This window comes from Oncorhynchus clarkii, chromosome 25 (assembly GCF_045791955.1).
Source record: "Oncorhynchus clarkii lewisi isolate Uvic-CL-2024 chromosome 25, UVic_Ocla_1.0, whole genome shotgun sequence".
NCBI classification, from domain to species: Eukaryota; Metazoa; Chordata; class Actinopteri; order Salmoniformes; family Salmonidae; genus Oncorhynchus; species Oncorhynchus clarkii.
The window spans coordinates 31,185,025-31,200,922 of record NC_092171.1 but is presented as its reverse complement, the minus strand read 5'-3'; the positions used below and the strand labels follow the sequence as shown (position 1 = coordinate 31,200,922).

At 41.1% G+C, this 15,898-nt stretch overlaps 2 protein-coding genes across 3 annotated transcripts in view; both read left to right on the top strand.

Moving 5' to 3' along the window:
- Positions 1-255: 255 nt before the first annotated feature.
- Positions 256-6,371, top strand: LOC139383691 (leucine-rich repeat-containing protein 57-like). The gene is made up of 6 exons (XM_071128244.1): positions 256-446; positions 784-1,032; positions 2,618-2,753; positions 2,947-3,215; positions 3,329-3,514; positions 4,145-6,371. Exons 2-6 carry the CDS (start codon positions 949-951, stop codon positions 4,184-4,186), a joined length of 717 nt encoding a protein of 238 aa, XP_070984345.1. The 5' UTR covers positions 256-446; positions 784-948; the 3' UTR covers positions 4,187-6,371.
- Positions 6,372-6,495: 124 nt separating this feature from the next.
- Positions 6,496-15,898, top strand: part of LOC139384157 (tyrosine-protein kinase receptor TYRO3-like) — a 29,497-nt gene continuing 20,094 nt past the window's right edge. For both annotated transcript variants that reach the window (XM_071128854.1, XM_071128853.1), the window contains exons 1-4: positions 6,496-6,925; positions 10,313-10,496; positions 13,182-13,282; positions 13,407-13,577. In XM_071128854.1, the coding sequence (XP_070984955.1) occupies positions 6,868-6,925; positions 10,313-10,496; positions 13,182-13,282; positions 13,407-13,577 (514 nt within the window). In that variant the 5' untranslated portion in view covers positions 6,496-6,867. The remainder of the gene's footprint in view (positions 6,926-10,312; positions 10,497-13,181; positions 13,283-13,406; positions 13,578-15,898) is intronic.

Sequence of the window (15,898 nt, the reverse complement as noted above, 5' to 3'; positions counted from 1 at the left end):
CTATTAATCAAATCAGATGGATCACAGGAATAACTTATTTTTTTAGCAATTCTTCTTCCAAATTTAGCCCGCCGATGTAGTTGTTCCTTTTCCATTTGATGAATGAATGGCTTCTGGATTGGTTCTTGCTCTACTGCCAACTAGCGGATTGGTTCTTGCTCTACTGTCGACTAGCGGATTGGTTCTTGCTCTACTGCCGACTAGCGGATTGGTTCTTGCTCTACTGCCGACTAGCGGATTGGCTGAGCGAGCCACATACAGACATGCGCATTGACGTCAAGCTGTTAGCTTCCCAACGACATGTTTATTGTTCGAGCAGCACTACAATGTCCTAGGCTTGTGTTTAAGTTTGACTAGTCCAATAACCCTCATAGTTATCTGTTCCTAATATATAGGTTACAATTTGCAGACAAGTATTGCACGAGAAGGACAAATCAGCTCGTGAGGTAAGTAAACTAAAATCCCAGATGGTTTAACGTTAACCTGTTGGCTAGCTTTGCTAACAGCCTCAACAATATTTACCATCCTTGGGGAAAATGTTATTTAAAAGAACATATGTATGACCTTTTGCTGTTATAGTACTAGACAAATTACTCACAATTTCAATAATATGCATGAATATGTCTCAAAGCTTGCCTCAGACAGTACTAGTGGTAGGGTAGCTAACGTTAGCTAGATAGTGCTAGCTTCTTACATCATGTTCCTCCTTTTCTTGTTTGTCAGCTACTGTTAAACGCCGGCAACAGCAATTCATGATTGTTTTGTATAAATAATCTCTTATAGGGGCCACACTGACAACCAAGGAAGTATCTATCTTAAAGGCACAGCCCCAGTATCTGGCACCACCATCACAATAATAGACTAGCTGATTACATAAGCGTGTGACCAACTGTAAAGTTGAAGATCATCACTTAGGAGAGCCTCATCAGAGCCGAAACTACAACAAAGATGGGGAACAGTGCAATCAAAGCCCATCTGGAAAATTCACAGAAGACTGGGATCTTTCAGCTGACAGGGAAAGGTCTCCCTGAGGTAAGAATTGCATGCACACACACAGCCCATTATCGTCTGCTTGTTAAAATCAGCACTCCACAGCAGTCTGCTAACTGGTGCTTCGTTTATTTAGCTGAATTCCATTCAATTGTTGTTGTTGTAGTCGACGGTTTGAATGTATGTATATTGAACAAAAATATAAATGCAAGATGTAATGAGTTGGTCCTATGTTTCATGAGCTGAAATAAGAGCCCAGAAATGTTCCATATGCACACAATATTATTTATCTCAAATTGTGCACAAATTTGTTTACATCCTGTTAGTGAGCATTTTTTTGCCAATATAATCCACCCACCTGACAGGTGTGCCATATCAAGAAGCTGATTAAACAGCATAATCATTACACAGGTACACCTAATGCTGGGGACAATAAAAAGGCTACTCTAAAATGTGCAGTTGTCACCCAACAGACTGGCACAAATGTCTCAAGTTTTGAGGGAGCGTGCAATTGACATGTTGACTGCAGGTATGTCCACCAGAGCTGTTGTCAGATCATTTATTGTTAATTTCTCTACCATAAGCTTCCTCCAACATCGTTTTAGAGAATTTGGCAGAACATCCAACCGGCCTCACAACCGCAGACAATGTGTAACCACGCCAGCCCAGGACCTCCACATCCGGCGGATGGTCTGAGGCCAGCCACTCGGACAGAAACTGTGGGTTTGCAAAACCGAATAATTTCTGACCAAACTCAGAAACCGTCTCAGGGAAACTCTTCTGTGTGCTCGTCGACCTTCAGTGGGCAAATGCTCACCTTCACTGGCACGCTGGAAAAGTATGCTTTTCGTGGATGAAGCCCAGCTTCAACTGTACCGGGCAGATGGGAGACCGCTTTATGGCGTCATGTGGGCAGGCGGTTTGCTGATGTCAATGTTGTGAACAGAGAGCCCCATAATGACGTTGGGGTTATGGTATGGGCAGGCATAAGCTCCGGACAAAGAACACAATTGCATTTTATCGATGGCAATTTGAATGAACTGAGATACCGTGACGAGATCCTGGGGCCCAATGTCGTGCCATTCATTAGCCACCATCACCTCATGTTTCAGCATGATAATGCACGGCCCTATGTGGCAAGGATCTGTAAACTGAAAAAGTCCCAGTTATTTTATGGCTTGCATACTCACCAGACATGTCAACCATTGAGCATGTTTGGGATACTCTAGATCAACGTGTACAACAGCGGGTTCCAGTTCCTGCCAATATCCAGCAACTTTTCACAGCCATTGAAGAGGAGTGGGACAACATTCCACAGGCCACAATCAACATCTGGATCAACTATGTGAAGGAGATGTCGCACTGCATGAGGCAAATGGTGTTCACACCATATACTGACTGATTTTCTGATCCACTCCCCTACCTTTTTTTTAAGCTACAGTGCCTGTGACCAACATATTCAATTCTGTATTCTCAGACATGTGAAATCCATAGATCGGGGCTTAATGAATTAATTTCAACTGACTGATTTCCTTATATGATTTTTAACTTAGTAAAATCTTAGAAATTGTTGCATGTTGTGTTTATCTTGTTCAGTGTATTTTTCCCCCCCACTAACATATTTCAGTTCCCTGAGGAGCTCCAGAGGTTAACTGGAAACCTACGGACTGTAGATCTGTCTTCCAACAAGATTGAAGTGCTGCCTCCCGCCATAGGAAACTTCCTTCAGATGAAGAGTCTGACTTTAAATTGTAATAAACTCAGTAAGTGGTTGCTCCATCTCCTCAGATTCTGTCTTATACTACAGCATCTTTTGATGACAAATTATTAACCCTTTGCTTTCACTGAATAATGAATGCCCATTAGGTGCATTGATTGATGTGAATTCCTCTGCTTCAATCAGTCTCTATAGCTAGGCTATATATTAAGTTAGTGTGTTTGTTTTGTGCTACATAGCAAGTCTCCCAGATGAAATTGGGAAGCTTAAGAAACTAGAGACCCTCTTGCTGAACGGGAACCAACTGACGCAGCTCCCTAGCGGTGTAGGACAGTTAAAAGCGTTGCGCACACTCAGCCTGTCTGGGAACAAGTTCCGGGAGTTTCCTGGCGGCCTTGGCTCCCTACGACACCTGGACGTCCTGGACCTGTCCAAGAACCACATCCAGGCTGTGCCTGCTGAGGTAGCGGCCCTGCAGGCCATCGAGATCAATCTCAACCAGAACCAGGTAATCAGGTGTTTATGGGTGCATCTCAAATGGCACCCTATTCCCTATATAAGTGCACTATTTTTAACCAGGGACCTGATCTAGAATCGAATCTATATACATTATGATCCCAGATTTCAGTGGTGTCTGCGGAGGTGTCCACCTGCCAGAGGCTAAAGGTGCTGAGACTGGAGGAGAACTGTCTAGAGCTTGCCTCCATCCCTGTGTCCATCCTCACCAGCTCCCAGGTGTCTCTGCTCTCTGTGGAGGGCAACCTGTTCGAGGTGAAAAATATGCGGGACCTGGAAGGGTATGAGAAGGTGCGGTGTGAAACTAATTCTTGTGTCTTTAACTTGCTGCCTACTGCCAAATGAATGGTCAAGGTTAAAGCAAGGAACAGTCATGCTGCTGCACTAAATCACTAAGCTGTCTTTATATATATTGTAAACTAAACCACTCATGAGTTTCAAAGGCATTGGTTTGAAATATGTCCGTCCCCCATGGTTGACGTAATTTGTTTGTTATCAGTGTGGAAACAAGACTCTTTCCCCAGAGTGGTGGACTTCTCAACAATAATGGGATTTCCTGTTCAATATAAGGAGGATCAAGTGAAGAAAGTTGTGGCTCAGACAGCTCTAGTATTCTTTCCCAGCCATAATCTCTGCACTTGACATAATCAGCGGTCAAATATAGCCCCTGACACTAAATACATCTATGACGTTTCATGATGATATTACAGTGTTGGAATGATGTTGTGAAGCTTAAAATGACAATCGAATTTCCCAAGCTTGGGATAATCAAGGTCTAATCTATGACCACTTACCTATTATAATAGTTAGAATTTGGACCAACTATTCAGTGCTGACACAAATAGCTAATCTCTTCAGTTGTTATGCTGTCCGTAGTGTCCCAGATGTGACTGATGGCGATCTCATTTGTTTACTCCACAGTACATGGAGCGCTTCACTGCAACCAAGAAGAAGTTTGCCTGAAGAATAGAGAGGGAGCATCCCCCTGAGTCCAGCTTGTGCACTACACCCAAGCACCCTCCCTAGTGGTTGTCTTACTACAGTATATATGGCTTCTGCACTACAGCAACAGGTTACAACAGCAAGAACCACAGTAGAATGAGTACTGATTGAGAGCATGCTATGATCTGTGTATGACAGCAACAGGATACCACGAATGGATATAGAGAACTATTGTGAACAGTGGACGATAGACAGTGCATTCACTTACGATATTCATAGAAATTGCATCTTGAATACTAATTTACGAACAAAACCCTTAGCAGGTTATGCTTAAATAGTATAGTGGGCTAAAATGTCCCTCTACATTGGCTTTTAACTGCATATAAATTAGCAAACAATACAATTGTTGCAGAAGTCAAACGCCTCGGTTCAGTATCAAGCAGTGTTTTGCCTGTCAGATAGTATTTGTGCTGTGACCAGCAAGCGAATGAAAACTAGTACAGAATGTCAAAGCAGGGACAATTGCACTACATAGACCCAGAATGAGATAATGATTTTTAAAGCTCCATTTTGCATTAAGGCTTACCCTATGGATCTGGAATGGATCGTCACATTTTTTCTGTAGCTCTGGTCCAGAGTGTTTATTTTCAGCTGAGGAAAGCTGATTCATCAGCATGCCACACACAAAACCCTGGACCAGAGCTAGATTTTCTGGTGCTGTGAAAGAATGAAGAAAAGCACAGCCTAAATGTAAACAAATCAATACTGAACAAAAATATAAACACATATCAATGATTTTACTGAGTTCGTTCATTATAAGGAAATCAGTCAATTTAAATAAATAAATTAGGCCCTAATGGATCTATAGATTTCTCATGATTGGGCAGGGGCATAGGCCCATTCACTTGGGAGCCAGGCCCAGCCAATCAAATGAGTTTTTTTCCCCTCAAAAGGGCTTTATTAAAGACAGAAATACTCCTCAGATTCATCAGCTGTCTGGGTAGCTGGTCTCAGACGATCCCACAGGTGAAGAAGCCGGATGTGGCGGCTCTGGGCTGGCATGGTCACATGTGGTCTGCAGTTGTGAGGCCGGTTGGACGTACTGCCAAATTCTCTAAAACGATGTTGGGGGTAGCTTATGGTAGAGAAATTAACATTAAATTCACTGGCAACAGCTTTGGTGGACATTCCTGCAGTCAGCATGCTAATTGCATGCTCCCTCAACTTGACATCTATGGCATTGTGTTGTGTGTCAACTGCACATTTTAGAGTGGCCTTTTATTGTCCCCAGCACATCGTTGTGTAACGATAATGCTGTTTAATTAGCTTCTTGATATGGCACACCTGTCAGGTGGATGGATTGTCTTGGCAAAGGAAAAATGCTCACTAACAGGATGTAAACACATTTGTGCACAAAATTTTAGATAAATAAGCTTTTTGTGGGTATGGAACTTTTAATTCAGCTCATTAAACATGGGACCAACACTTTACATGTTGTGTTTATATTTTTGTTCAGAACATTTGGCTCTTCGCAAGAATACTCTTATTGCTTTTGAATGCTCAGTAGTTATATTATTTGGACTTGATTTGTATTCATGTGTTATTTATCTTCAGTTGGTCTGTTGAACACATCCTTACTATTTTAGTAATTTAACTCTGTAAATAATTTGTAGACATTTTAAGAAGTGTGTGATTGTATCAGATAAAAACCACAAAACAGGATCACCTCCACTATTCTAAATGTGACCCTCAAAGAAGTGTTGATGGATCCTCTTCATATTATTTTATCGGGCAAGGGTCTAGTAACCTTTATTACTAGATTGAAGACAACTTCACAAGGAGGATCATTCATATCTGTTTAATAATCAGTGTTGCTGATCAAGGGTGCACTTTCTGTGAAAGGAGTTGCATTAGGCTGCCATTAACAATACATTTAACTTATCAGATGTATTTAATTGTAACAGAATACTCTCCATGAATTGTGTTAATATACTAACACTGATTTATGTAGAATTACTTAACTTTGTTTCATTTGAATGCTTTAATTTAATTTTACTTAAATATGATTCCATGTTTTGCATTCAGACCAATTTCATACCAGGTTGTCACAACCTTATTTTTGCGAAAGGAATGTACATGCAGTAATTTAATATACCCCGCATCTCATCGCAATTTCTCCTAATAAAGATATAATACATACAATTGGTTATGTGTCGCAGTGCCTTAGTTACGTTCAATAGGTGTTGTATTGATACTTTGTTTCATGTCACTTCATACTGGGAATCTTATTTCCTGCGCTCTCTCACCAGGCGGCGGTAATGTACATTGACATTCCTCAAGAGAGCAGCACTTCGTCATGTATTATGAGGCTAGAACAACAACGTGTTTAACAGCCTAGAAGACAAAAGTCCACCAATTTATTTAAACAAGTGTAGCCGGTTATTCACGAGGGGAAATAAAACAACATACTTTGTCTATCATCCTGGACAGGAATTTACTAACAATCTGGTGTTGGTGAATTGTGTATCAACCTCGTTGGATAAATCACTGCCGGAAAATCTCAAGCGGTCACTTTCTAGTGCGGAAATCTTTGGAGACCCGAAAATACGTTAAATTCAGGGCATCGACTCATTCGATTGTTCAGCACTTGGGATTAGTATATTTGTGGAAGTTAGCCTCATTGTGAACCAGATGATGAAAATATGACCATTTATCTTTGGATCATACTCTTCTTGGCACAAAGTAGTAGAGCAATCCCTGGTAAGTTTGAAAAGTTATCCCTTTACTGCATGACACGGTTACGTTTCATGAATGTGTAATATAATATTGTATATTGCTACTCAGTACATTTGCGCGGTAAGCGTTTGTCAACACGTCGATTTTAGCCTAGTTCAAGGGTGGATGATAGTCTCAAGAGACACCAGTGTGTTGAACAACATTAGTGTAAGCAACAAACGTGGAATCTGCGGTTCGCCTTCAAAATAAGTCCCCTCTTTGAAACATGCAAACGGATAAAATATTGAAAACAAGCCACAATTGGACTAGATAGTGCCAAACAAGGTTAGAATGTTATTACATAAATTCAATAAAATACCATTTATTTAGTTATTTTGACGAATATGAATCTGTTTTATTTATATTACTACTGCGTTGTTGGGAAAGAGCACTACTGTAGCAGTGCAGGTGACATATTTAACTATGTATATATTTATTGCATTATGGATGTATTAGACTTCATAACTGCATTGGGGGCATACTTATGTTTCACTGTACAGCCTTACCTATGGATTGTGCACCCATAAAATCGGCTATCTACTTACTCAGTGACATCAACAGAACACAATTATGTAGTTTACACAAATATTAACTTCTTATTACAGGACATTGACTGTGAGAAGTCACCTTTCCAGTCAGTCTTTTGTGTATTGGACATTCAAACACCCCCATGAAATGTGGTATCGGTCTACTCCGTGACAACCACAGAACACCATAGCAGAGTTCAATTGGTGGCATTCTGAGTTGTAGTGATAATGTCAAGTCATCACAATGGGTTGACATGGAGCATAGAGTGAGTCATGTGACAACCGTAACATTAAGTTGTGGAATAATGGACTCCTTACAGCACGTGTTTTAAATGTAATGTGTATATAGATTTATTTAACTAGGCAAGTCAGCAAGACGCTGGGCCAATTTTGCACCGCCCTATGGGATTCCCAATCACAGCTGGTTGTGATGCAACCTGGATTTGAACCAGGGTGTCTGTAGTGATGCCTCTAGCACCGAGAAGCAGTGCCTTAGACTGCCGCGCCACTCAGGAGCCAAATGACTGTCTGCGGGTTTTTGCTCCTCCCTTGTCCTTGATGGATGAATTAAGGTCACTGATTAGTAAGGAACTCCCCTCACCTGGTTGTCTACTGTAGGTCTTAATTGAAGGGAAAAAACAAAAACCAGCAGACACTAGGCCCTCCATGGAATGAGTTTGACAGCCCTGCCTCACAGTAACACCAAATGGAGATGAATGGCATTCTGTACCGATTGCACAAATACCTGGCAGTGCAATACTTGGCTTTGAATAGAGTTGTGATGGATATTGTCCTTGATTATGAATTCTGCCATAAAGAATTCAGTTGTGGTATCTACTGTATGTATGTTTGTTTTCCAAAGCAGTCGTTTCAGGGCAAAGCATTAATCAATTCTGCGACAAAGGAATGATAGACTGTCGGTTGTATGAGTTGACAAGATGAGAATTCTGTCTGTGCCCTTGAGCAAGGTACTTAACTCTAACTGCTCCTGTAAGTCCCTCTGGATAAGAGAGTCTGCTAAATGACTGACATTTAAAATGTTGACGGAAAACAAAGTACTTGTTTAGAAAGCTCTAGCTGAGTGATATCATTTTATGATATGCTTGTTGTGAAATTATTTTTGAATTAATCCTTATTAATGAACTCATCTAATTAACTGTATGCTGTCACTGATTAGGCTGATACCCCATTTTATGAGTGCACAATCCATAGGTTAGCCTGTACAGTGCAATATGAATGTCCAATACACACAATAGACTGACTGGGACTGTGATTTCCTACAGTCGAGTCCTGTAATAAGAGCTGAGATGCTAATATTTGTGTAAACTCGACATAATTAGGTTCTGTAGATGTCACTGAGTAGGTTGGTACCATATTTCATGGCACATTCCATAGGTTAGGCAGTACAGTGCATGTAAGTATGCCCGCAATGCAATTCTGAAGCCTAATACCTTCACAATTTGATTTCAAGCTTGTTTTTTGATCGTCACGTGCACTGGTACTATAAAAATATTTTTTTTCCGGTCAAATTATTGAATTATCTTTTGTTGAATTCCAACATTGTTTCGCATTCTATAATCCAATTGTGGCATGTTTTTAATTGGGGACTTTTATTTTGAAGGTAAACCGCCAATTCCAATAATGTTGTTCACCACACAAGTACAAGGGACCACAGTCCAGAGAAGTTTTGCACAAAATTCAGGAGGCATATTCTCAACATTGTTCTCTAAAAATTATAATACTGAAGTGAATCTGTTTCTTGTAACAATGTTTATCATAAGAGCAAAATAACCATTACAAACTGAGCACATATCTCACTGAGATTTGGTCCAATGTGGCTCTGTTGGTAGAGCATGGTGTTTGCAATGCCAAGGTTGTGGGTTCGATTCCCACGGGGGACCTGTATGAAAATGTATGCACTCACTACTGTCTTTTGCTCTGGATAAGAGCGTCTGCTAAATGACTAAAATGTAACAGTTGAGGTCATTTCCTCTTCCCTGTCCAGACCAGACCTGGGTCAAGTACATACTCCAGTATTTGAGGTGTGCTTGATTGATTTACACTTTTTGGGACTATTCCATTGAATCTAAATATGTAGAAGTATTTGACATAGGCCCATGTATTTGAAGGCTTCCCCACCCCCCTTCTTATATACCATTTGGGTAACAGGTCATTGGACTGAACATGTAATAATGAGCCATTCATTAAACAGAGTGAAGGTGTTGGAGGATAGGTAGGCCTACAGGCTACATTTAGCTTGATGACATGGACACTCCCCTGCCTCTGAGCAGTGCAGTATAATATGGTCATTGATATTACTTCTCTGGCCGTTGGTCTGTTGCATGCAGCTAAACCCAGCAGCTGTAGTGAGCTGCCACAGTGGAGAGCTTTCAGCCCTCTACAGCCTTGTATGACGTATGCTCTGTCTGCACCGAGGCTCAGGTCGGAGCATGCAGATACTCGGCCAAGTTGCATGCAATGGCCCAAGAAACACAATGGAGACAAGCAGTTCTAAAGACAAAAGACTCTTGCAAAAACAACTATTTTTCAAATATCTTTGGAAAACCAATTCCATGTCACAATTTCTACTTCAAAATGTTTTATGCCTGCACATTACAATAACTGAACAAACACCATTTTTGTAGGCTACCTTTAAAGGGGTATCTAGCTATCTCTCCTGTAATGATCACTGCTGCATATGTGTTGCAATCTGATGGAGCCTCAGATCCCATCCATTATATTTTCTGATTGGCATTTAGAGTAGTGAAGAAGAAATGACCAGGACTTAGGCGATTAATGAATGACTCATTCAAGTCTCTGGTTACTCCTACCCCTTGACCTTTAGGACTCAGGTTTACCAAGAACCCCGCCAACCTCACGGTGACCCAGGGCAACAAGGTTCGCCTGGGTTGTTCCATTGAGGGCCTGAGTGAGCCGGAGATCGTGTGGATGAAGGATGGGGAGAAGCTGTACAGTACAGACCAGATGTACATTCCCCTGGAGCAACACCACTGGGAGACCTTCCACAGGTCAGTGCTTCAGTAGTCCTGTCCTACTTTTAAGTAGTGTTACCCTTACCACTTTATAGGCTGATTGGAAGATGTCTTCAGACCTTCCATCATATTCATCATAGCATCACATTTATTGTGTTGCATTTCTCCAGAAATGATTGGGAAGCTGACTTGCAAATTACCCTTCAACATTCTTTGCCCTTGTGTAAATTCAAACGTAGGTCAGTCTGCCTTAAATATGCTGTGGATGTTTGGAGGTACAACTACAGGGAATAGCCAACAGCATGTAGGCAGGCACGGTATGTTATGGTATGAGTTTGTTCCGTGTTATGACGAAACATGCAGTGTAATACTGTAAATAGAGGCAGTGATGCTGTTCCTGGCTTTGACTCAACATCAGACCTGGGTACTTGAAATGATTCACATAGTATTTGAACTCAGAATCCTACCGTGTCAACGAAAGACCTACAGAAATCTCTGGAACATGCTAACATCTCTATTGACGAGTCTACAATATGTAAAACACTAAACAGGAATGGTGTTCATGGGAGGACACCACGGAAGAAGTTACTGTAGTCCAAAAAAAAACATTGCTGCACGTCGGAAGTTTGCAAAAGAGCACCTGGATATTCCACAGCGCTACTGGCAAAATATTCTGTGGACAGATGAAACTAAAGTTGAGTTGTTTGGAAGGAACACACAACACTATGTGTGGAGAAAAAAGGCACAGCACACCAACATCTCAACCTCACCCCAACTGTAGAACATGGTGGAGGGAGCATAATGGTCTGGGGCTGCCTCAGGGCCTTGCTATCATCGACGGAAAAATGAAGTCTCAAGTTTATCAAGACATTTTTCAGGAGAATATAAGGCTATCTGTCCGCCAATTGGGTGATGCAACAGGACGACAACCCAAAACACAGAGGTAAATCAACAACAGAATGGCTTCAACAGAAGAAAATACGCCTTTATGGAGTGGCCCAGTCAGTCCTGACCTCAACCTGATTGGGATGCCCTCAAGAGAGCACTTCACACTAGACATCCCAAGAATGTTGCTGAACTGAAACAGTTTGGTAAAGTGGAATGGTCCAAAATTCCTCCTGACTGTTGTGCAGGTCTGAGCAGCAACTACAGAACATTTTTTGTTGAGGTTATTGCTGCCAAAGGAGAGTCAACCAGTTATTCAATCCAAGGGTTCACATACTTTTCCCACCCTGCATTGTGAATGTTTACATGGTATGTTCAATAAAGACATGAAAACGTATAATTGTTTGTGTGTTATTAGCAGACTGTGATTGTCTATTGTTGTGACCTAGATGAAGATCGAATCAAATTTTATGACCAATTTATGCAGAAATCCAGGTATTTCCAAAGGGTTCACATACTTTTTCTTCGCACTGTAGCTAGCAACAATGATGACAACAAGCTGCCTTATGTTAGGTGGCTTGTTTCAGCTCATTGTACCTTGTTATTGATACCATATTTTGAGGTGTTTTGACTCTTGTGTAGCTAGCTAACCAACAATTGTAACAATGTATTTGAGAGACAAGTGCTCATTGTGCAAACATATTTATGTTTTCAATAAAATTTGGAGAGAAAATATACTGGTTTACAAGTTGTCAACAATCCTTTGATTCTAAGCAAACTCTGCCTGTTTTGCTCCACAGTTGCGCATGCATCGGTTTTGTTGCTAAACAACTGACTGATCTATGAGTGAGTAGGACCTGTCAATGCAGGCAATGGTTTCCTGAGTGACTCCTAAAACAAATACACAGTGTACTCCTGCTGAGTGAAAATTTACCCAAGCTAGTTTATTGCTCCAATTAGTTATATTCCTACTTCCAGTGGTTGAAAGTACTTAAGTAAAACATACCCAAAAACGACTTAAGTAGTACTTTAAAGTATCTGTACTTTACTATTTATATTTTTGACTACTTTTACTTCACTACATTCCTAAAGAAAGTGATACTTTTTACATTTTCCCTGACACCCAAAAGTACTCGTTACATTTTGAATGCTAAGCAGGACAGGAAAATGGTCCAATTCACACACTTTTATCAAGAGAACATCCCTGATCATCCCTACTGCCTCTGATCTGGAGGACTCATTAAACATAAATGCTTAGTTTGTAAATTATGTCTGAGTGATGGTGTGCCCCTGACTATCCTTAAATTTAAAAAAAAAAGTATGTCTGGTTTTCTTTATAAGGAATTTGAGATGATTTATACTTTTGTTACTTAAGTATATTTTTGCAATTACATTTACTTTTGATACTTAAATATATTTAAAACCAAATACTTTTTGACTTTTACTCAAGTAGTATTTTACTGGGTGACTTACCTTAACTTTTACATTAGTCATTTTCTATTATCTTTTACTCAAGTATGACAATTGGGTACTTTTTCCACAACCGCCTACTTCATCTCTCAACACATCTTCCAGGGGTATTGTAAATTTTTCTTCTGCTACCCAGTTATATGTGATGGAGTTTTACCTCCATTCTGCCTAGTGGGTCTCCCCTCATCTATCAGTACTAATCCACATCTTTTTAGGAGAAGTGTTTTTGGATGTGCTCAGAGAATAATTTGGTTTATAGAATTACTACATAATTTTGAAACGTGATTATTATTATTTTTTTTTTGCATTATCATGTTAAGTACTAGGGGAATCACTGAGCGTGTCCTTCTGTCCGGGTGGTTTCAGTGTGAAGTCTGTCCAGCAGCAGGATACAGGGAAGTACTGGTGTGAGGTAGAGTTCCGAGGCTCGACCATCTCTTCGGAGCCCGCCTGGATAACAGTAGAGGGTAAATCAATCAATGTTGTCCTGTCTGTCTCTTTCTTTCTCTCAACACAATGGCCTTTTTTTCAATAGCATGATAAAATATATTATCCTGTTATCGTGGTCATACTTTCTGGTTCTTTCTCAAGGTGTCCCCCACTTTACACTTGAGCCCCAAGACGTAGCCACGATCCCTGGCATGCCCTTTAACCTGACGTGTACTGCTGTGGGTCCCCCGGGCCCGGTGGAGGTGCTGTGGTGGCTGGGAGGAGTACAGGAGGGAGACTTCACTTCCTCTCCATCTGTACTCCATGTTAACGGTAAGTCTCTACCAGGGTTGTTATTCAATCTTTCCTTGATTCCTTTCCTTGATTCCTTGCATCATCTCCTCTCACCTTCTCAAAATGCATTGTGGGAGAAGATCTGAGGTTCCTCCCCTCGGGCCCTCTCCTCCAATGAGAAGGTTATTAGGAGGTGGTAAAGAGAGATGATTTGAAGAACCGACTATAGACTACTGTGCAATATCCTATTTCTGCTGCTTCTCCCCTCCCTCTGGCTGGTTAAATCAACAGTGATATGATGAATCATAAGAATGAGTCAGATCAGAGTGTGTCATTTTCACATACTGTAAGTTCAATAAGGTGGACTGCCTGTTGTAAGAGTGCCATTAGTCATTACAAGGAACGGTCCTTGAGCTCTGCCCATGAGTTGGAAATATAACTGTTTGAATGGTAGAACTAAGCCAAAGGTTATTCTCAATGGGTGTAAGGCTACTGAAGGGCTGTCTTGCTCTTTCTTGCTCTGTCACCAAGGGTGTAGCACAAGGCTCAATCCTAGGCCCGACGCTCTTCTCAATTTACATCAACAATATAGCTCAGGCAGTAAGTAGGAAGCTCTCTCATCCATTTCTATGCAGATGATACAGTCTTATACTCAGCTGGCCACTCCCTGGATTTTGTGTTAAACACCCCACAACAAAGCTTTCTTAGTGTCAAACAAGCTTTCTCTGTACTGAACCTTGTCCTGAACACCTCCAAAACAAAGGTGGTTTGGTAAGAAGAATGCCCCTCTCCCCAACAGGTGTTATTACTACCTCCTGAGGGTTTAGAGCTTGAGGTAGTCACCTCATACAAGTACTTGGGAGTATGGCTAGATGGTACACTGTCCTTCTCTCAGCACATATCAAAGCTGCAGGTTTAAGTTAAATCTAGACTTGGTTTCCTCTATCATAATTGCTCCTCTTTCACCCCAGCTACCAAACTAACCCTGATTCAGATGACCATCCTACCCATGCTAGATTGGAGAGACATCATTTAGGTTAGGGTGCCCTTGAGCGGCTAGATGTTCTTTACCATTCGGCCATCAGATTTGCCACCAATGCTCCTTATCGGACACATCACTGCACTCTATACTCCTCTGTAAACTGGTCATCTCTGTATACCCGTCACAAGACCCACTGGTTGATGCTTATTTATAAAACCCTCTTAGGCCTCACTCCCAGCTATCTGAGATAGTTGAAGTTTACATTCACTTAGGTTGGAGTCATTAAAACTCGTTTTTCAACCACTCCACAAATTTCTTGTTAACAAACTATAGTTTTGGCAAGTCGGTTAGGACATCTACTTTGTGCATGACACAAGTGAATTGTCCAACAATTGTTTACAGACAGATTATTTCACTTATAATTCACTGTATCACAATTCCAGTGGGTCAGAAGTTTACATACACTAAGTTGACTGTGCCTTTAAACAGCTTGGAAAATTCCAGAAAACTATGTCATGGCTTTAGAAGCTTCTGATAGGCTAATTGACATCATTTGAGTCAATAGGAGGTATACCTGTGGATGTATTTCAAGGCATACCTTCAAACTAAGTGCCTCTTTGCCTGACTTCATGGGACAATCAAAAGAAATCAGCCAAGACCTCTGAAAAAAAATTGTAGACCTCCACAAGTCTGGTTCATCCCTGAGAGCAATTTCCACACGCCTGAAGGTACCACGTTCATCTGTACAAACAATAGTACGCAAGTATAAACACCATGGGACCACGCAGCCGTCATACCGCTCAGGAAGAAGATGCGTTCTGTCTCCTGGAGATGAACGTACTTTGGTGCGAAAAGTGCAAACCAATCCCAGAACAACAGCAAAGGACCTTGTGAAGATGCTGGAAGAAACAGGTACAAAAGTATCTATATCCACAGTAAAACGAGTCTTACATCGACATAACCTGAAAGGCCGCTCAGCAAGGAAGAAGCCACTCCTCCAAAACCGCCATAAAAAAGCCATCTCATTCATCTCAATCAACACTGCTGACCAGAACCTCTCATTATAAGGCTGTGTCCCAAATGGAATCCTATTCCCAATGTAGTGCACTACTTTTGACCAGGGCCCATAGAACTCTGGTCTGATGTAGTGCACTATATAGGGAAAAGGGTTCCATTTGGGTGCATACAAATAGTTTGCTGCTAAGTGCCAACTCTGAGTCAGGAATGCGGCAGCCATATAGTCAACTTAACAGGCGTTGATGTTTTCCTATCTGTGAGAGTAACCAGAAACGTTTCGGCCCAGCTGATGGTTCTCTGTTATGACTCTGACATGTTTTTTTTGTGATTGTCAGTTAGTTGATGAATAACCAGGCAGTGT

Coding starts and splice junctions, on each gene's coding strand:
- LOC139383691 (XM_071128244.1), top strand. CDS start 949: ATGGGGAACAGTGCAATCAAAGCCCATCTGGAAAATTCACAGAAGACT. Junction 2,754..2,946: donor TTTAAATTGTAATAAACTCA/GTAAGTGGTTGC, acceptor TGTGCTACATAG/CAAGTCTCCCAGATGAAATT. Junction 3,216..3,328: donor TCAATCTCAACCAGAACCAG/GTAATCAGGTGT, acceptor TTATGATCCCAG/ATTTCAGTGGTGTCTGCGGA.